General features: G+C 39.6%; 1 protein-coding gene across 4 annotated transcripts; it reads left to right on the top strand.

Annotated features, from left to right (window-relative positions):
* The first annotated feature begins 374 nt into the window (after window positions 1-374).
* mbd1b (methyl-CpG binding domain protein 1b) lies at window positions 375-26,689 on the top strand. Of its 4 annotated transcripts, none has more exons than XM_061833328.1 (17): window positions 375-467; window positions 1,572-2,026; window positions 2,804-2,944; window positions 4,174-4,309; window positions 4,423-4,673; window positions 5,770-5,852; window positions 5,989-6,029; window positions 7,740-7,868; window positions 7,956-8,036; window positions 13,728-13,748; window positions 13,832-13,924; window positions 20,687-20,848; window positions 20,924-21,094; window positions 21,199-21,267; window positions 21,352-21,423; window positions 22,146-22,241; window positions 22,305-26,689. In XM_061833328.1, the coding sequence occupies exons 2-17, from the start codon at window positions 1,707-1,709 to the stop codon at window positions 22,773-22,775; spliced, it is 2,337 nt and encodes a 778-aa protein (XP_061689312.1). In that variant the 5' UTR covers window positions 375-467; window positions 1,572-1,706; the 3' UTR covers window positions 22,776-26,689. The 4 variants fall into 4 exon arrangements, with proteins under 4 accessions (XP_061689312.1, XP_061689313.1, XP_061689311.1 ...); XM_061833329.1 differs by lacking the exon at window positions 375-467 and adding an exon at window positions 474-645; XM_061833327.1 differs by lacking the exon at window positions 375-467 and adding an exon at window positions 669-954.
* Window positions 26,690-27,319: the final 630 nt, after the last annotated feature.

Here is a 27,319-nt window from a genome sequence, read left to right as displayed (position 1 = left end):
GTTGTATAGAGCAGGCTTTTGTGTGGGTCATGCGTCCTAATGGCCTCAAAAAGATTGGTGACCTCTGCTCTAGAGCATCTTCTACACAGCTTCTCCTTACTTGGGTCACGGGGCACACGCTTGAACTGGTCCCCTGCCAATCGAGGAGCTCCAAAAATAATACTTTGTGGATTCAAGAACTATGGAGTCGATAAAGGATCTAAAAAGAGGATTGCAACGACAACTTCATCCGTCACTACAAAAATAAAGGGTGCAATCGGAAGATTTACTCCCATCTGTGTCCTCAAGGGAGATGGAATGGAGAGGGATAGCATGAATGTAAATCTTTTATTTTACTTCATGATGCAGGTTGAATTTAAACTGCAAGTACACACTCCTGTACAGTAGGTGGCAGTAATTCGCCAGTAAACGAAAAGGAAACATCTTGTTGATCCAAGTTAGTCTGCGGTGTTTTGGAGTGACTCGAAGTGAGTTGTAGCAAATACACGAGGATAATTCTGTATTTCCAATTATTCCAACTCACGTTGTCAAATAAATACGACTGCGTGAATAATAAAGGCAAAGGATTCAATTTGATGAACCGATCGAACCATGAAGGACAGCACAGCTGATTGTTTCATTTGACAAAGAATTTGTAAATAGAATGTGAGCGTTCACACTGCTCCGCTTTCATGTAGTACTTCGTTTCTTGAACAAAGCCAACAACTGCAATATAACGTTTTAGTTTGGCAATTTCATAACAATGTTTTTTCCCCATTTTAAGTATACGGATTCATTACATGTTCAGAAATTAGAGTTTGTTGGTTTATAAAATTTCTTTGACAACTTAATTTGGAGCTTCTTTTAACTAATTCGGTCCTACGGAGCTCCCGTAGCTGCCACCTTCTTCCTAGCTATCTCGTTTAGCACGGTAGCGAACCGCATCTGAATTGTGGTGTTACCACTGTCAACAAGGTAGGGGATATTACCCCAAACGCGTGCTTTTGCTGACCTATCCAACTGACAAACGCGTATTGAGGGGTAGCATATAAACTGTACACGTGCGATCGAGAAATGCGGCGTTTGTTTACTGCCACAATTAAGTTAGCTTTAGCTTTTGACTGCGACCGTTAGCGTGTTTTACCTTCCGCGTTTCGTACACCGGCGTCCCCAGCGCCACTTGGCTAAGGAAATGCATTTGATGTGTTGCGAGGCATGTCGAATGAAACGATAAACCGCAATAGTGTCGTTTAGCCAGGACGACTTTATCAGGAGATTTTTCTGTAGTTATTTAATTTGACTTTAGCTAGTGACAGTAGTGTGTTTCATGGCTTATTTGCCGCCCATTGTGGTTTATCATTCAACACAAGTAAATAGTAATGCCATTTGGGTCAGTTTTTGCAATATTTAGTAGTACTTGTGCAGTGCTTTAACCTGAAACTGTTGCCAACTACCAATCTATTCATGCTTGATTAAGTCGTATATATCTAAAAAAAAAAAAAAAAAAAAAGGATTTTAGCGGTAATTTATCTGCTGTACCTTCTCTTAAGTACTTTTATCTCACGACCTTTTTTCTTTTGCCTTGTGACCAGCGCTACAGGCCAGAGACAAGAGACTGATTCTACACATGGTGTGAAAACACAACGTCAAATGGGATTGTCAAATGTAAAAACTCAGCTGCCCACCAAAAACACACTTGACTGTTTTTAGTTTAAACTGCTGCACCAATGGATGAAGAAATACAGCAGCCTCGCGGGAACCAGCCTGTGGAAAAAGAAGCGAGTCAAAGCAGAGAGAAGACTAACAAATTCCAGGATGGACATGAACATGATCTATCTGGAAGCCCCATGCTACTACATGTAGGAGAAGCTCGACGAGAAGAGTCTCGGACTCAGGAAGAAAAGCCCCCTGTTGGCTGTCCTCCCACTGACTGGTTGGAGCCACTAGAAGAAGATGACCAAGGTGGTGGTGATGATGAAAGTGTAGCAGGAGAAAGTGAAAAGAGTCATAGTGTAAAAGGCAGTGAGAATGCTCTAAAAACAGATAGGTAGGTGGAATTATACTTTGCTTTTCATCAACTCTCTTTTTAAATATGCAGATATTTTATTGCTTGCTTGAAACTGGTTAGTTATAGAGCATTCCTTTTTTCTCAAATTTAGTGTGAAGAATATTATCAAAAGTAATTGTAATAGTCATGTAACAAACTCCTGCATAACTGTTCATGTATTTTTACATTGAAGTTAAAGGTAGTCTCTATCAAAGCATTTTTTAAACTACCAATCTGCATTAAATTGTGTAGATCAGGGGTGTCAAACTTTTTCGTGGGCCACATTGTCGTTACGGTGAAACCATAGAAATCCTGAATTGCCTCATATTTACAGATGAAATTTATGAACTAGGTTTGGAATCAGAAATCAAGGGTAATGGGTTTTGGTAACACAAAAATGCATTAACATTAGCATTTATGAAATATGACAATTTGAAATTTTGGGACATTTTCACAAGAATCACATTTTAACCCTAACCTTCCCAATTTGCCTTCACGGGTCACATAAAATCATGTGGCACGTCGGATCTGGTCCCCGGGCTTTTAGTTTTACACGTGTTATAGATTCACTGATAGAGGTGTTCACCGTGTCCTTTTTGATTATATTTACAAAAGGGTTTGTTTTTGTTTGTTTGCTTTTTTTTGTTGTTGTTGTTTTTTTATGTAGGTTGAATCGGTATCTTATTTTACTTACTTGCCAAACTAATTAAGGTTTGCCATGACTTCCATTTGTAACACTAATGCTTGGTTATTTATTTTTATTTTTTTTAACTTTAGACTGGTCCGACGTCGACGCAAGCGTACCCATCCCGATGAGGGATGGTTTGACTTCCCTGGTCTTGGAGAAGGTTGGAAACGCAAAGAGGTTATCCGGCAATCTGGTTCTAGTGTTGGCCAAACGGATGTCTATTACCTCAGGTAACAACTTTTTGGCTAGCTTGAACACAACACTAAGTCTAAATTGTTAATTACTCTAATAATTTAAATTGTTGCAAACTATTAGTCATTCTGAAAACAAACACCTAAGCCTTAACTATTTCCACAAACTGATATTTAAAATGTGAGAGATCCCACATAACTAGGAAAATCTGCAAGTTTGAGTTTACTGCTCTTTGTGGTACTTGAGATGACAAAAACAGCAGACCACCCACGCAGTGTTTGCTTCCTAATCGTGTTTTGTTTCCTGTTCAAATTGCAATTTACAGACGCATGCTAAATTGAACTCAATGCTAACCAACATAAGATTAGAATTTTCCGTATTAATTATTGAACAGGTTTAACAATTATCAGCCTGACTGTTTTTTTGAGCAGATTGGGCAAGAAAAATCACTTTTAACACTAACCTTTACACTTATTTAATCATATTAATTGGCACCAGTCCAAGATTAGCATTTTACGATGATCGGCTTTGTCATAATCGATCCGATCCGTGACATCTTTGATCATCTCCACAAAACACATTTACTCCATATGGCCATTGTGTACAGCACACTATATTTGGATCCAAAACCTTGTTTATTTTTTGTCTTGTCATGTGTTTTTTGACGTAGTACTGTAAATATCTGACCACTAATAGTTATTTTAGAAAAAAAACACGTCGGTGGTTTGAGACAGACAACACATAATCTCTGGATCGGCCTACAAGACAAATTTGCTGTTTTACAATGGCACTATATCAGAGTACTGCAATAAAATCTAATACCACCGCATCTCGTCTTCTATGATCACTAGGTTTTATGTTGTCAAATCAAATCCGCCCAGTTCCGCTTGTTACAACGGCAATGACAACAACAAATCGCAACATATATATTAGTAACTAAGTAAGTAAGTTTCTTTCGGCTTGTCCCTTTAGGGGTCACCACAGCGTAACATCTCAGATGAACGCTCATATTTGTTTGGCACAGTTTTTATGGCGGATGCCTTTCCTGACGCCACACTTCTTGGGGAGTAGGAAAAGGGTGTGCTGGTTGTTACCGGTACTTGGGAACGGACTTCAATTCAAGGATTGATTAAGGCAGTGGTTTTCAACATGTGGGGCATGATTGTTTCAGGCCCCTCCGCTTGACAATATTTTTTTTAAATTCAAACCCCCCACTCCCTAGTTTACAATTTTCAGCGGTGACTCTTTGACTCTTTCCAATTCACAGTCCTCAAGGTTATCGGGTGAGAAGCAGAGTGGAGCTGATGACACTGCTTGTTGGAGTCAATGACATATCAAATTTTGACTACAAGTCAGGGAAGTTCTATAATGGCGGAGTGCGAAAATCAAGAGGCAGAAAGAAGGTATATATATATATTTCTCTTGTATACATAGGCACACTTAAGAGTTTGGGGTTTTGGAACATGTTATTCCTCACTGTTTTTTGTTTGTAACATTCCTGTTTTTGAACCACCAGAGGAAGGTGCGGGAGCGCTCATCCTCTGAGTCCAGCTTGATGGAACGGGGAGATGAGGCAGACATGCCGGACTACCACCCTAAGCCCCCTCCCATCCATTGGACCAAATCCTTCCTCTCTAACGACACACCTTCCCAAAATGAAAGTAGTGAAAGTGTCGTACCCAGTATTAAAATAAAATTTCGCCTGCCGTCATCATCCAAATCACACCTCTCCATAAAAGGACAACCTGGCCCTGATGATAAAACATTGTAAGTTCAATGCTTGAATTCACATTTCAATCATTCGCCCTCAACGCTCGCTAACAACCTGGGAATACTAATACTATTCATATCACTGCTGCTACTGTATATGAATACATTTTAGTCACGTGCCAAATTTTCAGCCGCTGAATTTTTTTTCTACCCGAAAGGGTGTTTTTGGGTTTGTGGCCAAAAGACTTGTCACAGAAATAAAATCTCTGAAACTGGATGTTGGGATGACTCAAGCAAAAACCGCAGCCACAATTCTGTTGTGTATGATTGTCCACCCTCCCTGCTCTCTGCTGTTTGAATCAGGGAACACATGCTCCTTGCTATCACGTGCCGGCCCAGCTACCCAAGAGCTACAACTAATGCAGCTAAATACGATAATGCACTGCCGTTCACTTTGCATCTGTTGTCACCGCAACATCAGTCTCAAATAGCAGGCACATTAAGACATGTAGGAAGAGAAAGTACACAATAAACAACACTACACAGTCACACAGGACTGGAACCGGAAATGAATTAGGACATCACCGCTACGTCTTCTGATAACATGGGTTTAAAAGTACCAGTAATAAATTGAATATAATATAAGTTAACCTTTGGTAGCAGCACAATGGGGGAATTTGCACCATTTCAGCAGAAATTTTGGATGCAGGAAATACAAAAATAGGACCCAAAAGATGACATTTGACAGCAACTGCATCTCCCAAGTTCAATACAATTAGTACACTAGTGGGAATAATGAAGCCGTCATTTCTTAACAGTTATATTTATAGTCATTAATTGTTGTACAATTGAACAGGATGTAAAATTATTTTTATCTTGTATAATAGACTGCAAAAACTGTACAATGGCTATGTTGTTGACATAGCTTAAATAATATGGGTCTAAGAACAAATTGTTCTGGAATTGAATTTCAATAACTTGGCAGCTCTGCAGTCATAGCCTTAAATGTACTTTTACTAATAATCGGCATAGTATTTTTTTGGGGGGGTTGGGCCTTCATTATCGGTTTTCAGTTTCTGCCAAGAATTTTCATTTATGTGCTTCACTACTAAATGTATCCAGCCAAACTCAGAGGTGTTTTATTGATCAACAGATTGTGCTCCAAATGTGGTATGCCCTTCATTGGCACGTGGTACGACCGCCAACGAAAGAGACCCTCTTGTCCTTCCTGTTGGGGTATGTGGGTAAATGTACTTTTGAACAACTAGAAAAGACTGGTAATACTGTGTGAATTGAAATAATTGGGGGCGGGGGATACTCTGCTCATTTGAAAATTCTGAATTTACATTCACATTTTTTTTTTAATCCACAGCTTCAAAGACAATTGAACACCCATTGATTCGTTTACGCAAGGTAATGTCATATTTTCAATACACTGTTTATATGGCATGAGTTACGGTGAAGAAAATGAGTATTTGAACACCCTGCTATATTGCTAGTCTTCCCAGATAGAAATCATGGAGGGGTCTGAAATTTTCATTGGAGGTGCATGTCCACTGTGAGAGAGATAATCTAAAAAGAAAAATCCAGAAATGATAATGTTTGATTTTTTTTTAACGATTTATTTGTGTCATACAGCTGCAAATAAATATTTCAACATGTGTCGATCAGCTAGAATTCTGACCTTCAATTAGTCCACAAAACAAGTCCACCTCCACTCCATGTATTATCCTGAATCAGATGCAACTGTGTGAGGTTGTTAGCTGCATAAAGACACCTGTCCACCCCATACAATCATTAAGACTCAAACTGGTAACATGGCCAACACCAAAGAGTTGTCCAAAGACACCAGAGACAAAATTGTACAACTCCACACGGCTGGAAAGGGCTACAGAGAAATTGCCCAGCTGCTTGGTGAAAAAAGGTCCTCTGTTTTAGCAATCATTAGAAAATGGAAGAAGCTAAACATGGCGGTCAATCTAGATTAGAGTGGAGCCACATGCAAGATATCACCTCATGGGGTCTCAATGATGCTTAGAAAGGTGAGGAATCAGCCCAGGACTACATGACAGGACTTGGTCAATGACCTGAAAATGGCTGGGACCACCATTTCCAAGGTGACTGTTGGTAATCCACTAAGACGTCATGGTTTGAAATCATGCATGGTACGGAAGGTTGTTCTGCTTAAACTAGCACATCTCAAGGCCAGTCTTAAGTTTACCAATGACCATTTGGATGATACAGAGGAGTCATGGGAGAAGGTTTTGTGGTCAGATGAAAAAAAAGTTCCATTTTGGTCATAAATCCACTAACCGTGTTTGAAGGAAGACAAATGATGAGTTCCATCTCAAGAAAACCCTTCCTACTCTGAAGCTTGGGGATGGTAGCATCATGCTTTGGGGGTGTTTTTCTGCACATGGGTTAGGACGACTGCACTGTATTAAGGAGAGGATGACCGCGGCCATATTTTGTGATATTTTGGGAAACAACCTCTTTCCCTCAGTCAGAGCATTGAAGATGGGTCGTGGCTGGGTCTTTTAACATGACAATGACCCGAACCACACAGCCAGGAAAACCAAAGAGTGGCAAACAAAGGCTACTGTACCAAATATTAACATTCGTTTTGTCAGGCGTTCAAATACTTATTTGCAGCTGTATCACACAAATAAATCGTAAAGCATCATACATTGTGATCTCTGGATTTTTCTTTTTAGATTATCTCTCTCACAGTGGACATGCACCTATGATGACAATTTCAGACCCCTCCATGATTTCTAAGTGGGAGAACTTGCAATATAGCAGGGTGTTCAAATATTTATTTTCTCCACTCTATAAGTGTATGTTGCTTTTGGCTGGTTGTTAATTAATTATAAATACTCTAAGTTGTTACACTTATAATTGAAAAGTAATCGAAAAATATTTAAATATTGTATTGTTAGCTTTATAAAACAGTTTAATTATAGTAATTTAGTTATGCTTGCCAATCATTTGATCAGATACATTACCACTTTTCCATCAGAATATTTTGTCTCTCACAAACAAAATGAGACAGTGAGATTAGACATATTAACTAATAATGATGGTAATAAAGTGTGTCTTATCTGTTGTTTGCAACAATTTCAGTGGATTCCATGTGGGCAGTGTGTGGGATGTCACATGACGGTAAACTGTGGCCAGTGTGCCAACTGCAAAAGTCCTGAGAACCGAAAACGTATATGCAGAATGCGCAAATGTCTTTGTCCAATTCGGAAAGTGAGTAAAAGGGGGCACGGGAGTTCTTTACATTGTTTCTTATTGTGAGGAAGTTAATATTTTCCAAAATATCTTTCCTTCCATTAGAGCACTGAAACAGAAAGTGTCATCCCAAAGATGCCAGAAAATGACATTTCTGAGTTACTGGATGACAATCTAAGTTTGCAGGTAATTGTTTTGCAAATGTATACATTTGACACAGAGTTAGAACTTTGGACAATTTCATTTGAACAAATACACATTCACAAAGCAATTGCAATACACTCACATGGATTTTCCCGGAATTCCGGATTTTCAAATATTCATGAAAATTACTCCGGAAAATTGAGGAAAAATTGCCTAAATGAATCTGGATATTAGTTGACAACATTCAACGAACATGCCTTTGAGTTCGTTGTTTTGGTGTCACGAGCGTAGCCATGTTGAGGCACTAACACTAGTAACAGTAATGTCCCTCCCCTCGCATTCTCATGAGCTCGCCATATCAGGGTGATTTCAAAATTTTGGTGAGAATGGAAGCCACAAAGGGCGCACGTGTGCACACAAAAAAGGAGATTAATCATTGAATGTCGAGTATTTGAATCGGGTTTTGTCTAAACTAATTCATTCAAAACCTTCGTTCAAAAGGACTTGAACGGAGATTTTTTTGACTGACTCCATTAGAAAGGTTGAAACCTGGTAAGTCAGTTAAAATCATGTATATATATATATATTAAAGGCAACTCATGAAACTATTAGTATTACTAGCTCTATATCTAAGATAGTGAACAATCTGGTTGAGTGTATCAATGCAACGCGACGTAACAAGTTTGAGACTTAAATGTTAATAGTAACTACTACAGATCAACTTCTTTAACATGTTTTGATGTACGGTGTAGAAATTCTAGGACCTGTTTTCGTGTATATTCTATATCTATACAATAATATGTATAATGTGGGGAAAAGGACACTTTTAGATGTCTTTTTGCTAAATACTTCATTGAATTCATTTGTCTTGAGATAAGATGGAATATTTTAAGCATATTTTAATGACAAATGTGATTTTGTGCTATCCAGCGATAGGGGGATGGGGCAAAAAGATCTGGGTTTGGCCCTTGGGAACTTCTGCCCAATTTCTTTTTGGGTCAGGACTTACAAATTTTACTTTCAATTTTTGTCTGAATTTTGTTCACAGATACCGCCATAATGCACAACAGCCATCCATTTTTTTCAAAAATTTTCCAGGAATTTTCTGGAAAGTCATTTTCATCTCTGAATACAACAAAAATGTGGTTGAAGTGGAGACTTAAAGGGCTCCTGTCATGAAATAGATGATTTTTAGTATGTTATTAATGAAATATGGGCCCATGTGTTTTTTCATCACAATACATGATTTTGACGTATATAGCTTTTTGTAACTCCCGCCATGAAAATCCTCTTGAGGGATTTGTTTTCGAGAAGAAGCAGGAAGTGACGTAAAGGACAGCGGCGCCCCCGAGTGGGCTCGTTTGTTTCCATTAGTTTTACCTCCGGGAAGGTAGCTCGTTGTTCCTTCCTGTTAGCCAAAATGCCGGCTCATTGCATTGCTGGACATTGCTTGAATCCTCGGGAGCATGGATTTAGCCTTCATAAGTTTGCAAGAGACCCGGTTCGTTGTGAAAAATGGATTGCATCGGGTGCAGAGGACGAGTTTGTGGGTTCCAAATAACAGGTAATGTGCCCCGGCTCGACGGTGTTCAACAAGTACTGCGACGGCTTTGAACATCCCCCTAATAGCAGCACGGCTCGGCTCCATTATATGCCACCACTGCGCCGAAAATCAGCCGCACCGCCTGAGGCGCCGTGTTCGGCGGTCACTGCTTCTGCAAAGGCTGCGCGTCAGGCTTTGCGGACGGGTCGGCTCTGAAGAACCGAGCCGAGAATGCCTCTCTCAGCCGCGTGCACGCATAAACCGCCCCTGCTCGACTGTGTTGCTCAATACTGCGGCGTCTGTGAACAACCCCCGAAACCAGCACCGCTCGGCTCTGTCGTAAGCCAAACCGGCCGGCTCCGATGAGCCGCGATGGCTCATCTCCGCAGCGAAAGTGGATCGGACGGGGATGGGGTTTGGCTGTGATTGTATATCATCTGAATATGGCTCGAAACACTAGTATAATATTACCCCAAGGGCTCAAAACAATAGTATAATATTGCCCCGGTAGCTCCACTCGGTTGTGTGATGTTCTCCTTTTCAAAAAGAGATTCCGTGTCAGAGGGGGCACGTTTGTATCATATAGTTAAAGTGCACCTCGTGTTAATTGGAGAATGTCCGGGTGATGTCACGGACGGAGGATGCAGCCAATATGGCGACCACTTGGATATCGTAGAATGACACTTCTGCAACTTTGCCCATGGATGACGCACTCTCCGCTCACATTAATTTTTTCGTATAGACATTGAAGTGAATAATGTTATGTATTTTTCATTACAATATCTATTTTAGAATGTTTATAGGATGACACCTGGGCTTTAAAGCTTTCGTTATTTGTTATATTTTGATAATTACTTGCGTATACTTCAGAAATTGCTGCAATTTTATGCAGTGTACGTAATTGTAGGGAGGATACACACTTAAAAGAAACCAGAGTATGTTATATTTGGGTAAAAACTGTACTAGTCACTTACTGCCTAAAATTTGGAGCCTGATGATGTGAGTGTTATTACTGAGCTTTTTCTTCAGGCATATTCACTTGCTGCATTATGCTGCCTTCTTTTTTGAGTCCAGGAACTAAAAATTTTGCTCTCTCTTGTTGGGCCACTGACATGACACTTTGAAAAAATAAGGTATTTAATTCCTTGCCTTCACAAAGTCATTAATTACTATACACGGGATGGCTGAAATCGATTGTTAGAGGTGCAAATGTGACCATACCATTACTTGTTGAAGAATACCTACTCCAGAATAGTTAAGTGTATCCAAAACCGATAATCAACTTCTTTAAATTTAAGACCAATGATTTCTCACAAGTTGAAAACCAATGACAGAAATGCTAAATTGGAATTTGTATAAAATCTAGCATTTGCTGCAATAACATGCTTAAAAAGATGAAGCTGAAGTCAGCTTGTATGAAGTGTGGAATTATGGAAATGGAAAGGAACAGCTTGTGACTCAAATCATACAATTTCATGTGCTAAACTTTTTTTTTTGTTTGTGTGAAATCTCATAAAACTGAAAATCTACAGTTCTGTTACACTTAAAAAAATCATCGTCGAAATACTTCTGGACCAAATTGCTTCCCAAAGTTGTAGAGTTTTTTTTCAATGTAGAAATGTCATAATTACCTCAGTCAGGCTCCAATATTTGAAGAGAAGAGGTACCACAGGGTGTCCTCGGGTTAAGATTGTCTCGACCCAAGATGATTGGACTTTACAACGTCCTTCTCCCGTCCGCCATTTTGTCTGGCTAATACTTGTCTGTGTTTGTGCACTGGGAGTATCTTCACATTTTTCTCCTCCTTTTTAGACATTATCGCCCCAAAGAAGAAAGCTGTGTCTTTTAGCAATGCTTCTGTGGCCCAAAGAAATCCATTACCATCACAAAACAAAGTTTTTGATACTTGTCGAGATGGAAAGGATTGAGGACTAGGTTCCTTCGCAATAGCTAAGCACTGCCTCACCTTCTTCTTCTTCATCCACCTCTCATCTCGTTTATTTCAGTGTATTTGTCTTTTATACAAAATATTTTGATATAAATTCTGACTTTATGGTGGAATCCGATTTAAGTCGAAATTCGAGTTAAGTCGCTACTGTAGGAATGGATCTCGGTCAGGACTCCCTGTAGTTTTGTTGGGTGGTTGGATTGCGTGTGCTTTGTCAAAGAACAGCATTACGCAAAACAACGCAGGTGGGATGCGTGAATCTCACACCAAGGAAGTACCCATTACATTTTCTTAATATCTGGGTTAAAAAAAAAAAAGCTGAGCTGGAAATGTATTCTCAGAACTGCTTTTTCTCCTGAATTCATTATGGTAAAGTCCTTGGGGGGATTTAAGGAAGTAGGTTGTGTGAGAACTCTAAAGTTAACAGGGACTGCAGAGAGAAGAAATTCAGTCAGTCACCATGGTAACAGACTGAACCTGAATTTTAATGGAAACAGAATTTTTGTTTTTTCCTAACCAAAAGTAGCCCTGGCTTGTCAGTTTTTCTGTGATCTGATCTATATTTAGGCACAGCTAAATCCAAAATGCCTGGAGGTGGGGGTCGAAGGCGAGCGCCTGGGACCGGGTCTGTATCCATGGGGCTCTGCCAGGCACAGCCCGAAAGGGTAACATGAATCCCCCTTCCCATGGGCTCACCACCTGTGAGAGGGGCCATAGGGGTCAGGTGCAATGTGAGCTGGGCAGTAGCCAAAGGCGGAGACCTTGGCGATCCGATCCCTGACTACAGAAACTAGCTCTCGGGAGATGGAATGTCACCTCCTTGGCAGGGAAGGAGCCCGAGTTGGCGCGTGAGGTCAAGAGGTTCCGATTAGATATAGTCGGACTCGCCCCTACGCGCCTCTTGGGCTCTGGCACCACTCCTCTTGAGAGGGGTTGGACTCTGTTCCACTCTGGAGTTGCTCACGGGAAGAGATGCCGAGCAGATGTGGGTATACTTATTCCCCCCCCGGCTCGGGGCCTGTACGTTGGGGTTCACCCCAGTGGATGAGAGGGGAGCCTCCCTCTACCTGCAGGTAGGGGGATGGGTCTTCACTGTTGTTTGTGCTTATGCACCAAAAAGCAGTGCCCCCCCCGATCAGAAGTCAAATAGTGTTCTGTAACTGGACTGCTGTGCTCATCATGGATTGTCAATAACAAACACAATGCATGTTCAGGCATAAGGGTGTTTGCATGTCCACCTGGCACCAGGACACCTGAGGTCACAGTTCAATGATCGTCTTTGTGGGTGTGTCATCGGACTTGCGACCCCATGTCTTGTACACTTGGGTGAAAAGAGCGGTGGAGCTGTCAACTGATCACGTCCTGGTGGTGAGTTGGCTCCGATGGTGGGGGAAGTTGCCAGTCCGACGTGGCAGGCTAAAACGTATAGTGATTCTGATGCCTCCTGCACGCCTCCCTGGTGAGCTGTTCTGGGCTTGTCCCACCGGAAAGAGACCCCGAGGATGACCCAAAACACGCTGGAGAAACTGTCTCTCGGCTGGCTTGGGAATGCTTTGGGATCCCTCTGGATGAGCTGGAAGAATTGGCTGGGGAAAGGGAAGTCTGGGTATCCCTGCTGAAGCTACTTCCCCGCAACCTGACCCAAAAAAGCGGTAGATGATGGATGGATGGATAAATCTAAAATGATGTGCTGGATTCTCAGCTGGATTTCTCATCATCATCATCATCATCATCATTTCTCAGTCTCCATCCATATGTCTAATCTCACGTACCACAGACAACAGGAGTTTTCCATGGCATTGCAGAATGAACATGTTGCAAAAAAGCAACAGTACATCAAACTGGTGTGGGAAGAAAAAAAAAGTCCTCCTCACAGCTAAGCGCCTGTGCACAAATCTCCCTGGAAAAGTCAAAGATTAAATTTCACAGGACTGTAAGGGACTTATGTAGAGCTCTTTCATCTGAAGTAATTCTGTTTTGTCAAACAATGACGAACACTACAGTTCGGACTGGGATCAAATAGAGGAGTGAGCATAATCATATACTGACTGCTGAGCATTTGTTATCAATGGTCCTGTAATGTGATATTTGCTAAAATGTAGTTTCACTTTATTGGGAGGCTCAGGGATGTGAGGAAATCGGTGAGTAACTGGTTTGGTCACTATTTGCCTTTACACTTAGCGTCTGTGTGTGATTTTACTAAATATGTATGTTCTGATTAGTGCATTTCTATGTTTTGTAGGAGGAACCTACAGAGTCACAGGTACTATTTCAGTTATGTAAAATACATTTGGGTGCAAAATGTCCTTTTTCTATTCACTCATTCATTTTATCTTATTCCTTTAGCAACAGGATGTAAAAAGCAGTGAAACAGAGAACATTTCTTCCAACATGGACTTTGAGGATGATGATGACTACTCAACGGATGATGATGATGATGTGAGTCTGTCGTGTTTTGGTTTCATATAGTTTGCTAGTAAAAGCAACAATGCATAATTGTTGCTTTAATGAGGCTAATATTTAATGCAATAGAATATTTCAGGTAGGGATGGGCATATACTGTATACAGTGTGGTCAATCATGGGTATAATTGAAGAAATCAATTATAGTTTTTTTTAATATGACAATAGAAGAAAATCTGAATGTTTGGAACGCCATTTTTGCTCTGTCATATTGAACAAAAAACTGCTGCCTGGAGGAGCTGTTCTGAAGTCGAGGTCTTGGCTGTTTTGGGACAAATTACGTGCACTGCAATTTGTCACAATTTAAGACACTAATCAATTCACACAAGTAATGGATTTCCGAACATCATCGTTAGTATGCCCATCCCGAGTTTTACAAGATGCTGCATACCAACTTAATCTATTGTTTGTGAGCACAAGTGCCGTTTTGTGAAAATATTTTCGAACACCAACTTTCAGTACATTTTTCTATATAAACAGGTGTTATTTAAACCGCTTAAGTTTAAAATACTTATTTTATACTTCATAGGGTAGTTGAATTGAAGGAGGTCCATGGTTTTCTACGGTCCCATTATATGGCTCTTTGATGTTACGAATGGTGCATCACATGTTCATGCCACACAAGAAATCACATTCTGTTACTGCCCAATGTACTGTGTTTTTATTTGACTGTTCTACATTGATGGCCTAGAACAGTGGTTCTCAAACTAATAACATCAAGTACTACTTAAAGTAAATACCGGCAACTCTCCAAGTATCACCATCATGACCAACATTAAAATACAGTAACATAGTAGACTCAAGTACTGATAAAAAATGAGATAGGGATTTTGTTCCTAAATAGTGTTTAATTTTATTGTAAGTCACTGTAACATACATTGGTTGAACATTAATACTGTTCTTAAATGTAACAAAATTTTAGGTATTCAAATAATGATTGCCCATATCAGTTTAAATTGAAACAAAAGTTTACAAACAAAACTTTCTTAAAAAGTAAAAATCGAATGTATTCCACAATAAAGTTTAATACAATGGAACTGTATGTATTTAGGCAGTAATCAAATATTTACTGAAATGGTGACATTTCGAGTTTCTGAACAGCAGGCTCTGTACTAGTTTGGGATGCACCAAATGAAGCAATTGCTCAATTACCGTCTTTCAGTTTTTTATTTTATATTTATGGCTTGGAATTGTTTTTCATTCAGATATTTACTATAATATAATTTTGACTTACAAAACCAATTCCAATGAAGTTGGGACATTGTGTTCAACGTGAATACAGAATACAATGCTTTGCAAAACATGTTCAAACTATAGTTAATTTTATACCCCACAAAGACAATTTATTTAATGTTGTAACTGATAAACAGCTGTTTTTAGCAAATCATTAACTTACAATTTTATGGCAACATGTTCCAAAAATTCTGGGAAAGGGTTTTATTTACCACTGTAACATCACCTTCAACAACATTCAATAACTGTTTGGGTAGTCAGGACACTAATTGTTTAAAGTTTGTAGGTGGAATTCTTTCCCATTCTTGCTTGATGTGCAGCTTCACCTGTTCAACAGTCGGGGGTCTCTTTGGTCGTCCTTCATAATGTGCCACACATTTTCAATGGGAGACAGATCTGGACTGCAGGCAGGCCACTCTTTTACTACAAAGCCACTGTTGTAACGTGCAGAATATAGTTTGGCATGGTAACACAACACAACCCAATACCATCACAGATGCAGGCTTTTGAACTTTGTATTTTCCTCTTTTACCCGGAGGACACTATGTCCACAACTTGTGGACCACAGAACACTTTTTTACTTTATATCAGTCCATCTGAGATGACCCCAGGCTCAGAGAAGCCAGCAGCATTTCTGGGTGTTAATAAATGCCTTTTCAGTTTTAAGGTGCGATTTCAGATGTGGCGCTGAACAGTTTTTACTGACATTGGTTTTCTGAAGTCCCTTACACATTGATGTTGGTTTTTGATGCAGTGCCGCCTGAGGGATTGAAGGTCATGGGCATTCAGTTTTGGTTTTCTACATCACTGCTTTCATGCACTGATTTTTCCAGATTGGCTGAACCTTTTGATTAGTATGGCGCGTAGATGAGGAAATCCCTAAATTCCTTGCAATACTACATTGAAGAACCTCTCCTTAAACTGTTCAACTATTTTCTCACCCACTTGTTCACAAAGAGGTAAACCTCGCCCCATCTTTGCTTGTTAGCAATTGACCCCTCCGTACATGGCACTTAACCACGCCTCCTGAAGTGACGTCATGCCACGTCTGCCTACGTCAGACAAACAATTAGCAAAAAGGGCGGTGCATCAAGAAAAGAATAGAGCGAAACTGTCCGATTTACCGGCTGATTTCTCACTCGCATTCTTAGCTAACAGTGAAATATCGTTGAAAAGCAGACAGCAGGGCTTCAAGTATTTCAGCGAGGGGTATTTCAATGGTATTTACATGCATATCGACGGAGAAACCATTGATATTAGCTCGAGATCTTTCCAGAGTCAGAGGAAGACCGAGAAGCCACATAATATAATATATTATAACCCAAAGACGAAGTCGTCATTGACAGTTTCCTATTTTCGTGTTACATATCACACTTGTGTGCAGAATCTGTATGTGTATCTGTATAGCCGTTTGTGAACCGCCGTATGAAGGAAAAGAAGGCAAGGTGTGTAACGTCACGCGCTCCCCTCAATAATTATTCTTGAATTAGTGCCGAACCTACGTAAGTCCCGACCGAATACGACAATCACTACTTTAGTGTCCTCAAACATCCTTCCTTCAGTCTTGGTGTCTCGGTGCACGTCGAAGGCTTTTAGGACTGCTAGTCCGGTTTAGCTTAGCTAATTAGCCGCGAACAAAGGGACACGTTTGTGTATTCAGATCATCGCAAAATATTGCTCAACACAGATCAAGTGTGTCAATCATTCACACTTAGCTATGTTATGCAAGCGAAGAACTGCTAATTCATTTATATGAGACATATATTGAAAATCAAATATACGGCATACCTTCGTGCAAACAAACAAAGTCCGGTTTAGCTTCGCTCAGGAGCGCCGAACAGAGACACGTTTGTGCAGTCAGATTATCGCAAAATATCGCTCAACACAGATCAAGTGTGTCAATCATTCACACTTAGCTATGTTATGCGAGCGAAGAACTGCTAATTCATTTATATGAGACATGTATTGAAAATCTAATTTAGGGTTTACCTTCGTGCAAACATATCTGTTCCGGTTGATGGATTCAGTTGATCATGCGGTCTTCCTCAAAGTTGTATCCATCAAAGACATTTTTCGTACTCGGTCTTCTCTTCCGGTTGATTTTAGATGGATTCAGTTGATCATACGATCTTGCACAAAGTTTGATCCATCGAAGACATTTTTTGTACTAGGTCTTCGGTTTTTGAAAGGGTACGAATTGAACTCCACCAACTAGCCTTTCAGGATACCTGTCGTCACTATTATAAAGTCTGTGACTACACCTCTTAACCATATCTATTGTTAAAGAACCCAAATACGCGATAAAACGCCAACAGAAGCTATCCTGGACCATCCAGCATTGTCTGGGAAAACTGCGGGTCCAAAAAGGGGGCGTGGTTTATGCAGATCTCTGGCCTCTGATTGGTCAGAGACGCAGATTGCGCAATTTCTATGGAGGGGTCAATTGAGGGAAGCTCCTTTTATCCCCAATTATGGAACCCACCTGTTCCCAATTAGCATCTTAACCTGTGTGATATTCCAAACAGGTGTTTGATGAGCATTCGTCTTATTTGCCACCTGTCCATGTTTTTTTACGGAATCTGTTGCAACCATAAAATTCAGTTAATAATTATTTGTTAAAAACAAAGTTCATCACCTTGAACATTAAATATACACTAAATATTTTTTTTAAAAAGGATGATATACACTGTTATGCCAAAAAGTATTCACTCACCCATCAAATTAATCAAGAGTCAAATGTTCCAATCAATGATGTACAAACTCAAGCACCTAGGCATGTAGACGTTTTCCAAATATTTTGTCAAAGAATGAGTCAATCTTCGGACCTTCCAAATATTTTGTCAAAAAATGAGTCACTCACAGGACCTAAGTGAATTCCACCATGGAACTGTGATAGGATGTCACCTGTGCAACAAGTACATTTGTGAAATTTTCCCCCTTGTCAGCTGTATTGTAATGTGGAAGTTGTTTTTTAGGAGCTAGGCTTGGTCCCTAAATTCCCGTGAAAGGATCACTAAATGCTCAAACATAAGAGCCTTGGAACAATAATCCATGCTTTGAACTTTGTCAGAACAGTTTCAGTTGACCCCTTCCTCTTCCAACATGACTGTGCACCAATGCACAAAGCAAGGTCCTTAACGAAATGGAATACAGTCTAGTGTCGATAAACCTGGCTGGTCTACACAAACTCCTGACCTCATCCTGATAGAACACCTTTGGAATGAATTAGAGCAGAAACTGAGAGGCGGGTCTTCTCGTCCAAGATCAGTCTGTGGGGGAAAAAAAACCATTTGGCTCTAGACAAATGGTAAAAAATTGCCACAAACATATAACTCTTGTGGATAGCAAAGGTTGGACTCTCATATTAAACCCAATAGATAAGGAATTGTCTGTCACTTAAATTTATGTGAGTAAAGGCAGATGTGCGAATACTTTTGGCAGTATAATGTAAAATGGTGAATGGACTGCACCTATATAGCGGTTTATCTACATTATCACAGTGCCCAAAGCGCTTTACAAAGCCTTACATGCACACACATCAATGGGTGAGTGCTGCCAGGCCCCGTTGTGCCAAACAGGTGTTTGACGACCATTGCTTCTTTTTTGCCACCTGTCCCAACTTTTATGGAATAGCCATAAAATTCAAAGTTAACGATTATTTGGTGAAAAACATTCAAGTTTACATCAGTTTGAACATTAAATATCGTGTTTGTAATGTATTTCCAAATTATTGTGTTCCATTTTGATTTACATTTAACACAACATCCCATCTTCATTTGAATTGGGTTTGTAAATACTTGGGCAACAGTCACTACGTGTTGGTTAGTGATAGATTATTCTATCTGTCTGATTTGCGTTACTGTAATTTCTCGAAAATAATGCACATTTTTTTCCCAAAATATTTTCAAAAACTCAATAGAGCACATTATATTTAGGTATGGATAAAAAATAAAAAATACAATCACATCGTATAGTCGTATACAGGTACATAGTGGTAAAAAAAAAAAGGTATACATGTAAATTTCTATATGATATTCGATGTCTTATGTTACAGATTTATATAAACTGCGGTAATGTTCTCCACTAACCTGAGCTCTGAACGCAGACCTCCTGTGGGGGTGGGGGTCTTTGCATTTTACGATCGTTAGCGTAGCATATTTGTTGCTACTGCACCACACATCAGAAACGACTGCCTGTGAGTCTGTTTTAACTTAAACGACGACAAAAAAATGTCCACTACAAGGGCTAGTTGTGCAGCCACTTTTAAAAGAAATGTGACCTCACTTTGGCCGAGGACAGGGCCAAACTGGATGCAAAACAACATGAGCCGAAACTACATAGTACAATCGTACGATCATTGAAAAAAATCCGATAGCTCACACAATTGAAATGCTCACTTTTTTAAAAAAAAAAGTGCCCATTCCGCTCATTTCTACGTAGTTTGAGCTTTTGTTTTGATCGAGACCTGACGCTATATAAAGAGATTGTAGCCGAACGGGGGCAAGAGGCTGCGTTGTTAGCATGGTAGAGCTTCCCCTCAAAGCACTGACCATATTGAGAAATAAAGGGAAGCAAGACTCTTAGAATTGAAAAAATGTTTCCTCACAAGCGCGATGGATGGCGTAGAGGATGACATGCTGTGAGAGCAAGATCAGATCACTGTTCATGAATGCAGGAGGCACCAGAACTGAACTAATTCATCAATGATTTTGACAGTGATGCACCAGAGGTAGCTACGATGGATGTTTTTCACGTTGGAGATGAGTCGAATGATTCTTTAGAAGTCTTGACCAAAGATGTGTAATGTTGAGGCTAAACCGCACAATGCACAAATATTAAATGCAAAAAATTAGTTAATTTACTAGTAATAGTAGTAAAAATAGTTTAAGAGGTAATATGTGTTATCAACAGTATTAATAAAATGTTATGCCATCCTTGAGCATTTATTTGATTTGGTTGAAGGATTCTGTTGTGACAATTGCTGGGACCAGGACAAATGTGTCTTGTGGCCTTTCCCAAGATACATGTTACCGTTGCATCAGTACGTGCACCAAGATTATTATTCATGATTGTTGTGCAGGCGTTTTTTTTTTTGTTTTTTTCCGAAAAACAATACAAGTACAAACAATAACAACTTATCAAAATAGGAATACAGGTCATTTCTAATATTTTGAGCATATGGATAGCAGAAAATTGGTGGCGTGCATTGTACATTGTAGAAGGGTTTTCCTGATTTTTTTTCTTTTTTTAATTTTTTTTTTTTCATTTTTATTTTTTTTAGATCAACTTTGGGGGTGCGCATTATACTTCAGGACGCATTATACTTGAGAAATTACGGTACATCCCCGGCACAGGAACAGACCTCTGTCGTGAACTGAGGACCACCTGTTAGTTTTTCAGTTGCTACTCCGTGATATGCATCTAGATGCATTACAAGATATATAAATAAATAGCTAGGTAGATCCCACGAGGGAAATTAAATGTGTACTTATGCACGTATTTTCAGTGGCATAAGAAGCGGAAGCGACGTGCCTGTGGAGAATGCAACGCGTGTCTCTGCAGGAAGGACTGCGGCACATGTGATTTTTGTGTTGACAAACCCAAGTTTGGTGGCAGCAACAAAAAGAGGCAGAAGTGTCGCCTCCGACAGTGTCAGAGACAGGCAATGGTACGATGCTGCTTTGTAGTAAAGATGTACAGTACTGTACTGACTTGACAAAGTTGGATTGGTTTTTTTCTACAGAGGCACTTGCTCCCCTTTGAGATGTCTCAAGGCGCTTATAGGTCAGATGATCCATCACTGCCAGGCAGGCCAAGGCCTCACTACACATACAGTCGAAAGACAAATTTAAAAAGGAATAAATTGCCACCAGGCTGCTGGGACTTGAGTGACGACGACGACGACTTCCAAGATGTTAGTTTCTTCATTTTTTATCTTTTATAAATACAGTACTAATTCTTAAATTTTTACGTGGTGTCTTTTTTTCAGCACACCTTAAGACTTTTTTTCTGTTTTAGATGAACTGGAGCTCCGAACCTTTGAGAAATAATGCAAATGACATTAACCTGATGGACCAATCTAAACAGGTTTGATAAGTGACAGATTTTACCTGTTTTTGATAACCACAAGTTAATGTCTTGATAAAACCAAAAAATGTTTCGTTTCCACAGTTAAATCGTTCAATTTTGGAAGATCAAGAAGTGGCAAAACGTGACGGTTTTCAAGACAACAGAAGTTTTCAAGTAAGTTCTTTTTCACTGTCAAAAGGCGGTCATCAGTGATTGGTATTATACTCTTGTTTGCCTCTTGCATGGACAAATTTTGTTGTCTTGATTTGAGAAAGTTAATCAGATTACTGTACTTTGAGATGCATCTCAATGAATTAGACTTTGGTTGAAAAGTTGTATTATTTCTGTACTTATACATTCAGAAATTCATTAAACTTTCTGGTGGCGTGGCAACTGATTAGCACATCTGTCTCACAGTTCTGAGTACCGGGGTTCAAACCCCAGATCCACCTGTGTGGAGTTTGCATGTTCTCCCAAATTTTCATGGGCTTTCTCGGGTATTCCAGTTTCTGACCACATCCCAAAATATGCATTGTGGATTAATTGAAGTCTCTAAGGTTCTCGTAGGTCTGAATGTGAATGTAACTGTTTAAATGTGCCCTGTGATTGGCTGTGTTTGGAAAAATGTTACGACAAAAATATTCGTTCACCAATCAGAATATTCGGAATCAAGATTTCCAATCACTTTTGGTGTCCACTGGTGTACAAACTCAAGCACCTAGGCATGCAGACCTTTCCCAAATGTTTTGCAAAAGAACGGGTCACTCTCGGGAGCTCAGTGAATTCCAGCATGGAAGTGTGATAGGACCATTTGTCGGGCTCCCCATTGTCCACTTTAAAAATCCATAGCATCGCTAGTAAAATGTATTTTATATTAATGACACTTATTTTTGCAGGACCAGCAAAAGGAAAGGGATGAAGAGGAGACGCACATTGAAACAGATTATCTAAGGCACATAGAAGAGGAAGATAATGACTCTGAGTTGCCTATGGTAAGCTCAGTAAAATGATTCTCACTTTCTCAGGTTTATTTTGACCTTGTTTTCCCTCTTCAGATCACACAGATCTTCAGTTTGGCTGATAATCCTGTTGAAACAATGGTGGATGGTGATAGCCAGCTTTTGAATCTGCTCAGTTCTTTGCGTTGCACCTCCTTGCCGATCCTCTGGTATGCAGTAATGGCGAAGGGCCCACAGATTCAGCTTGTCCAGTGTTCAAAACAGTCCAACATGTCTGATACCATCGTGCTGATTGACCCAGGCTTCTTCTATCAGGTCACTGTGCAAAAGCAACCCCTTTTACCCACCCACTCACTATATCGTAAATTCCCGCAAAAGTTGACCTCTGTGACTGAAGTGGTCAGTCTGCTTTTGGGCCTGGAGAAATATGCCCTATGTCAAGGGCTGCCCCCCAAAGGGCCGTTATCCAGCCATGCCCCTATTACGTTGGAGCGAGCTGCAACATGTGAGTTCTTGGTGAAGAAAAACATTGACATCTGCTTTAACTGCAAATTTCTTTGTGAATGAGGATGTTGAAATTCACATTGAGACTAAAAGTGGGACCAAGGCACTGCTGTACCACCATGTATTTCCTCTCACTATCTTGATACGCCACAGATTGACCTCCGACCTGGGATAGTACAATTGAAGCATCACCAAAGGCATTCCATGGACATTAGGAGCATTTCTTTGTGGTTTTTTTTTCTTTTGTCACTTTGAAAGGTGGCAATTTAGACCTTCATATTGTATCATGCTAACATGGACTTGGTATAAATGTGTCAATTTAATTTAAAAAAAAAAAAACACCTTGGTTTTTGTTATACTAGTGTCCAGAAAAGCCTCCTCTTCATCATCTTCTGTCAGACCCAGTTTTGTATCCACTTTGTGCATAGATGGCAAAGACCGCCCCCTTTCATCTGATTGCTTTCCTCTGTGATGAAGACCCAACCCTCACTACTTGTGGGAGCTTTCCTCTGTGATGAAGACCCAACCCTCACTACTTGTGGGAGCGCACATTTATCTTGACAGTGCTGGCTCAAGGAGGGTAGGTAGAAGTACAGTGCTGTGAAAATGTATTTGCCCTCTTCCTGATGTGTTTATTTATTTTTTGCACATCTATCACACACAAAATTATCAAATCATCAAAACAATTTTAATATAACTCTGAGATAACCCAAGGGAATGCAAAAAGCAGTTTTCAAATGACAATTAAATTTATTAAAGGCTCAAAAAAATCTTAAGTCTTTGTTTGACCATCTGTGAACCCCCTCCAAAAAAAACATAATACTAGGTTTAACAAGGGGACAATTATGTTTTCACAAAGGGTCAGAAAAATATATTTTTTTTGTTCCTTAAATTAAATTGTCATGTGAAAACTGCATTTTGCATTTCCTTGGGTTATCTCTGAGTGATATTAAAATAGTTTTGATGATTTGAAACCTTTGTGTGTGATGGATATGCAAAAAAAAAAAAAATCATGAGGGGGCAAATACTTTGTCATGACACTGTAAGTGGAGATCTTTGCTAGTGACTTGGATAACTACGAAATTGGAATGACTCATTTGCAGGCTTCTGGGCAGAAAAACATGAAACTCAGGAATGAACGTTTTCAATCACATTTCACATGTTTACGTAGGCACCATCATGCCAATATGGCATCCCATATACCCGAAAAAGTTGGTTTTGTAAAATATGAGCCCTGTAAAGATTTATGGGTGGATGCAAATGCTCTCACAGTTGTGTGGTTAGTGGTTTACTTGGGGAATGCGTGCATACTAATGGACTTCTCATCTTTTACCTCATGCTGCCGGTCATGGCCAAATTCAAGACTCAACAGTAATGACCCCTCTCATACTTTTATCCCATGTTTGTTGTGCCACTGCCCTATTTTCCTTATAGCCAGCATAATGGTTTAATGATCATTCAGTCCAATGACGTTAGACATCCCGGATGCTGGATTGGATCGGTTTTATCAAACGTCTGTTGGCACTCAAAATATGAAAATCTGTTTTAACACAGCTAAATTACCATGACATTCAGTTTCATATGACATGTATTCATTTTAACGCCATTTGAAAATTGTGGAAATATTTTTGGAACTGACTTGAAATGTCAATGTAATGTTTGAAAATGACCACTATTCAACAAGATGGAGTTCAGAGTACCTTAAATGTATGCACACAAACAGATGTGGTCTTATTCCTTTTCCGTTCTTTCTTTTTCTCCCAAATGAAACTGGATGGTTATCATATCACAGATGACATTTCTTGCATAGTGGGGAAGATAAGTGTTTGATAATGCCACAATTTTTTTACCCACTTGCAAAAAATGGGCAGGTCTGATGTTTGCCTATTTGGTTAAAGCATACGGGATGTGTGTCAAACTCAAAGCACGGGAGTCAAATCTGGCCTGCCACATTATTTGGCCCATGAAAGCAAATCATATGCATCATGTTTCATGTAGAAATACTGAAACTGAAAGATTTACTGTTACTAATGTTGAGGTATTGTAAGCATTTTTTTTTTACCACCAATTCCCATTTTAAAATAAATGGAGTAGTTGAATTTTTTACTGGATTCTGATTTCAAAATTAATTTGTTGTGTATATATTATAATCAGGTGATCAAACATTTATATGGGCTCTCTCTGGCCTACTCACCAATTACCTAACAAAATCTTAACAGTGATAAAAATGAAATCTTACTCAAAGGTAGCAAGTCCGTGCTAGCCAAAATGGACAGTTTTTCCCTTTGACTTAATTCTGCTGTCCTTGTTCATAGCCTTGTTACTTTACACTTCGATGATTGCATTTCTCTCCAGTAGGCTCACTCCAAAAACCACAGCTTCTCCAGAACTGTTCTGCCCATAATCTCAAAAGGACACCCTACACTCACCACGTCACCCCAGCCTAGCAACAACTCCACTGGCTCACTGTCCAATAGTTCATTCAGTCTAATATACTGAGCTGCATTTTCAAGGCCATCCATGACATTGCCCTGCCATACCTCGCTGACCTTTACGTTGTCATCTCTGATCTTCATTCTCTATCCGCCTCACTGCCCGTCTGCAACCGTGGGGGACAGACCCTCAGCCAGTCTACAAACCTGTCTTTGGAGCTCAATACCACCTGACCTCTGAGACATAAACTCTTTAACCCTCTTCAAATCCAAACCCAAGGCACCTATTCATTTTAACCTTTCACACACAATTTTCCATTTTAATTGTTTTATAGACCAATTACAATGAATTTAGGACATTGTCCATGTCCATTTTCAATTGTGTTAAAAACAGAACACAGTCATTTGCAAATCATGTTCAACCTATATTTAATTGAATACACTACAAAGACTATATTTACTATATACTAAAAGTGTTTGACTATTTTCTCTCACACTTCTTTGCAAAGAAGTGAGCCTCGCCCCATCGTCACTTGTGAATGAGTAAGCAATTCCGGGAAAGTCATTTTAAAACAATCACGCCATCCTACCTGTTCCCAATTAGCCAGTTAGCCTGTTGTGCGGGATGTTCCAAACGGGTGATTTGTCTTTTTGTTTGTCTTCTTTGCTACCTGTCCCAGCTTTTTTGGAACATGTTGCAGCCATAAATTTCTAAGTTAATGATTATTTGCTAAAAACAGTGTTTATCAGTTTGAACATTAAATATCTCATCTTTGTTGTTTATTCAGTTAAATACATTTTGAATATGATTTGCAAATCATTGTGTTCTATTTTTATTTATGTTGAACACAACATACTTTGTTGGGATTGGGTTTGTTTGTTGTCTTGTCTCATTCTTGGTCTTGACTCAGACTTTGGGAGATCATTACTATTTGCTTTCATTTATTTGTAGTTTCCTCAGGAAATTGTTTACCCCTCTTGTTGGTACACACCCCTGACTTTGTTGCAGTCAGCATGGGATCAATTCCTGCTCAGTGATGGTGTCGATATCTACCCTGCAACTGACTGGTGACCAGTTTGGGGTGCAGTCTGTCTTTCACCTAAAGTTAGCTGGGATAGGCTTCAGGCCTTCTGCGACCCTTGCGAGGATAAGCGGCTTGGAATGGAAAGAGGGAAAAAATGGAATTGATCATTGTGTGTTGAAATAAATATTTCAGCTTAGTCTTCAATAAATGGGTCCCATGTGCCTGAATATTTGATATATCTCACAAAGTGAAATGTAATGTGCATTATCCACTGCTGTTCCATGTTATTACAGCAATTTAATTCTGACATGTAAAAAGGGATTCCACCCCCTTCACTCCGTTCCATGCTTTTATTTTGATGGTCATGGGATGTTAATTGAAGGGATACCATTATAATGCCTTTATTTTATGAACCTGGCATCTGATGTTGTCTTGAAGTCCTTACACAGTCATATTTTTATCATCAAATGTTTCTTTTATAATTTAAAGAAATGTGAAATATAATATTTGTTTCAACTACTGCTGGCAGTGCTGCTGTGGCCCTTTATTATATATATTTAATGCATGTAAAATAATTTTGTCGGACAGCCAGTGACCCCCACCACGTGCTCCCGGCCCTGGAGCAGTTGCCCCCTTTTTTTTCCCCCAATACAGTACTACTATATTTCAATACTCCTGTCGATGGCTATGTTTTCATCCCCTAGCAAGTTCCAAGTGAGCTGTATTACCAATTCTGTTAGTGACTTATTTAGATTTTTCTTTAACTTCTGTAAATGAAATTCATAGGGGTATTGTGGTAAAGTGGTCAGAGTTCAGATTTATCGGGGTTTAAATCTGTAGCTTTCCTTTGTGGAGTTTAAATATTCTCATGGTGCTTCCATGGTTTTCCTTTGACTTCCTTGTACCATTTCAAAAACGTGCACTTCAAATGATCTGTAGTTGTGAATGCAAGCATGAAGGTTTGTCTAGGTATATGTTTTCTGTGAATGGCTGGCGACCAGTCCAGTATGTCTTGGCCCAAATCCGCTGGGACCGGCTCCTGCTCAACCGTGACCCACCCAATAAAGACAAAAGGGTAAAGTAATAGATGGCTATACAGCCGATGAAATAATTTATTATTTCATTGAACAGGTGTGCCTAATGTTGTGGC

This window comes from Syngnathoides biaculeatus, chromosome 10, assembly GCF_019802595.1.
Source record: "Syngnathoides biaculeatus isolate LvHL_M chromosome 10, ASM1980259v1, whole genome shotgun sequence".
NCBI lineage: Eukaryota > Metazoa > Chordata > Actinopteri > Syngnathiformes > Syngnathidae > Syngnathoides > Syngnathoides biaculeatus.
Note: the sequence above shows the minus strand (reverse complement) of the source record. Positions and strands in the feature narration are given on the sequence as shown.

Coding starts and splice junctions, on each gene's coding strand:
- mbd1b (XM_061833328.1), top strand. CDS start 1,707: ATGGATGAAGAAATACAGCAGCCTCGCGGGAACCAGCCTGTGGAAAAA. Junction 4,674..5,769: donor GGCCCTGATGATAAAACATT/GTAAGTTCAATG, acceptor ATTGATCAACAG/ATTGTGCTCCAAATGTGGTA. Junction 22,242..22,304: donor ATGACTCTGAGTTGCCTATG/GTAAGCTCAGTA, acceptor TTCCCTCTTCAG/ATCACACAGATCTTCAGTTT.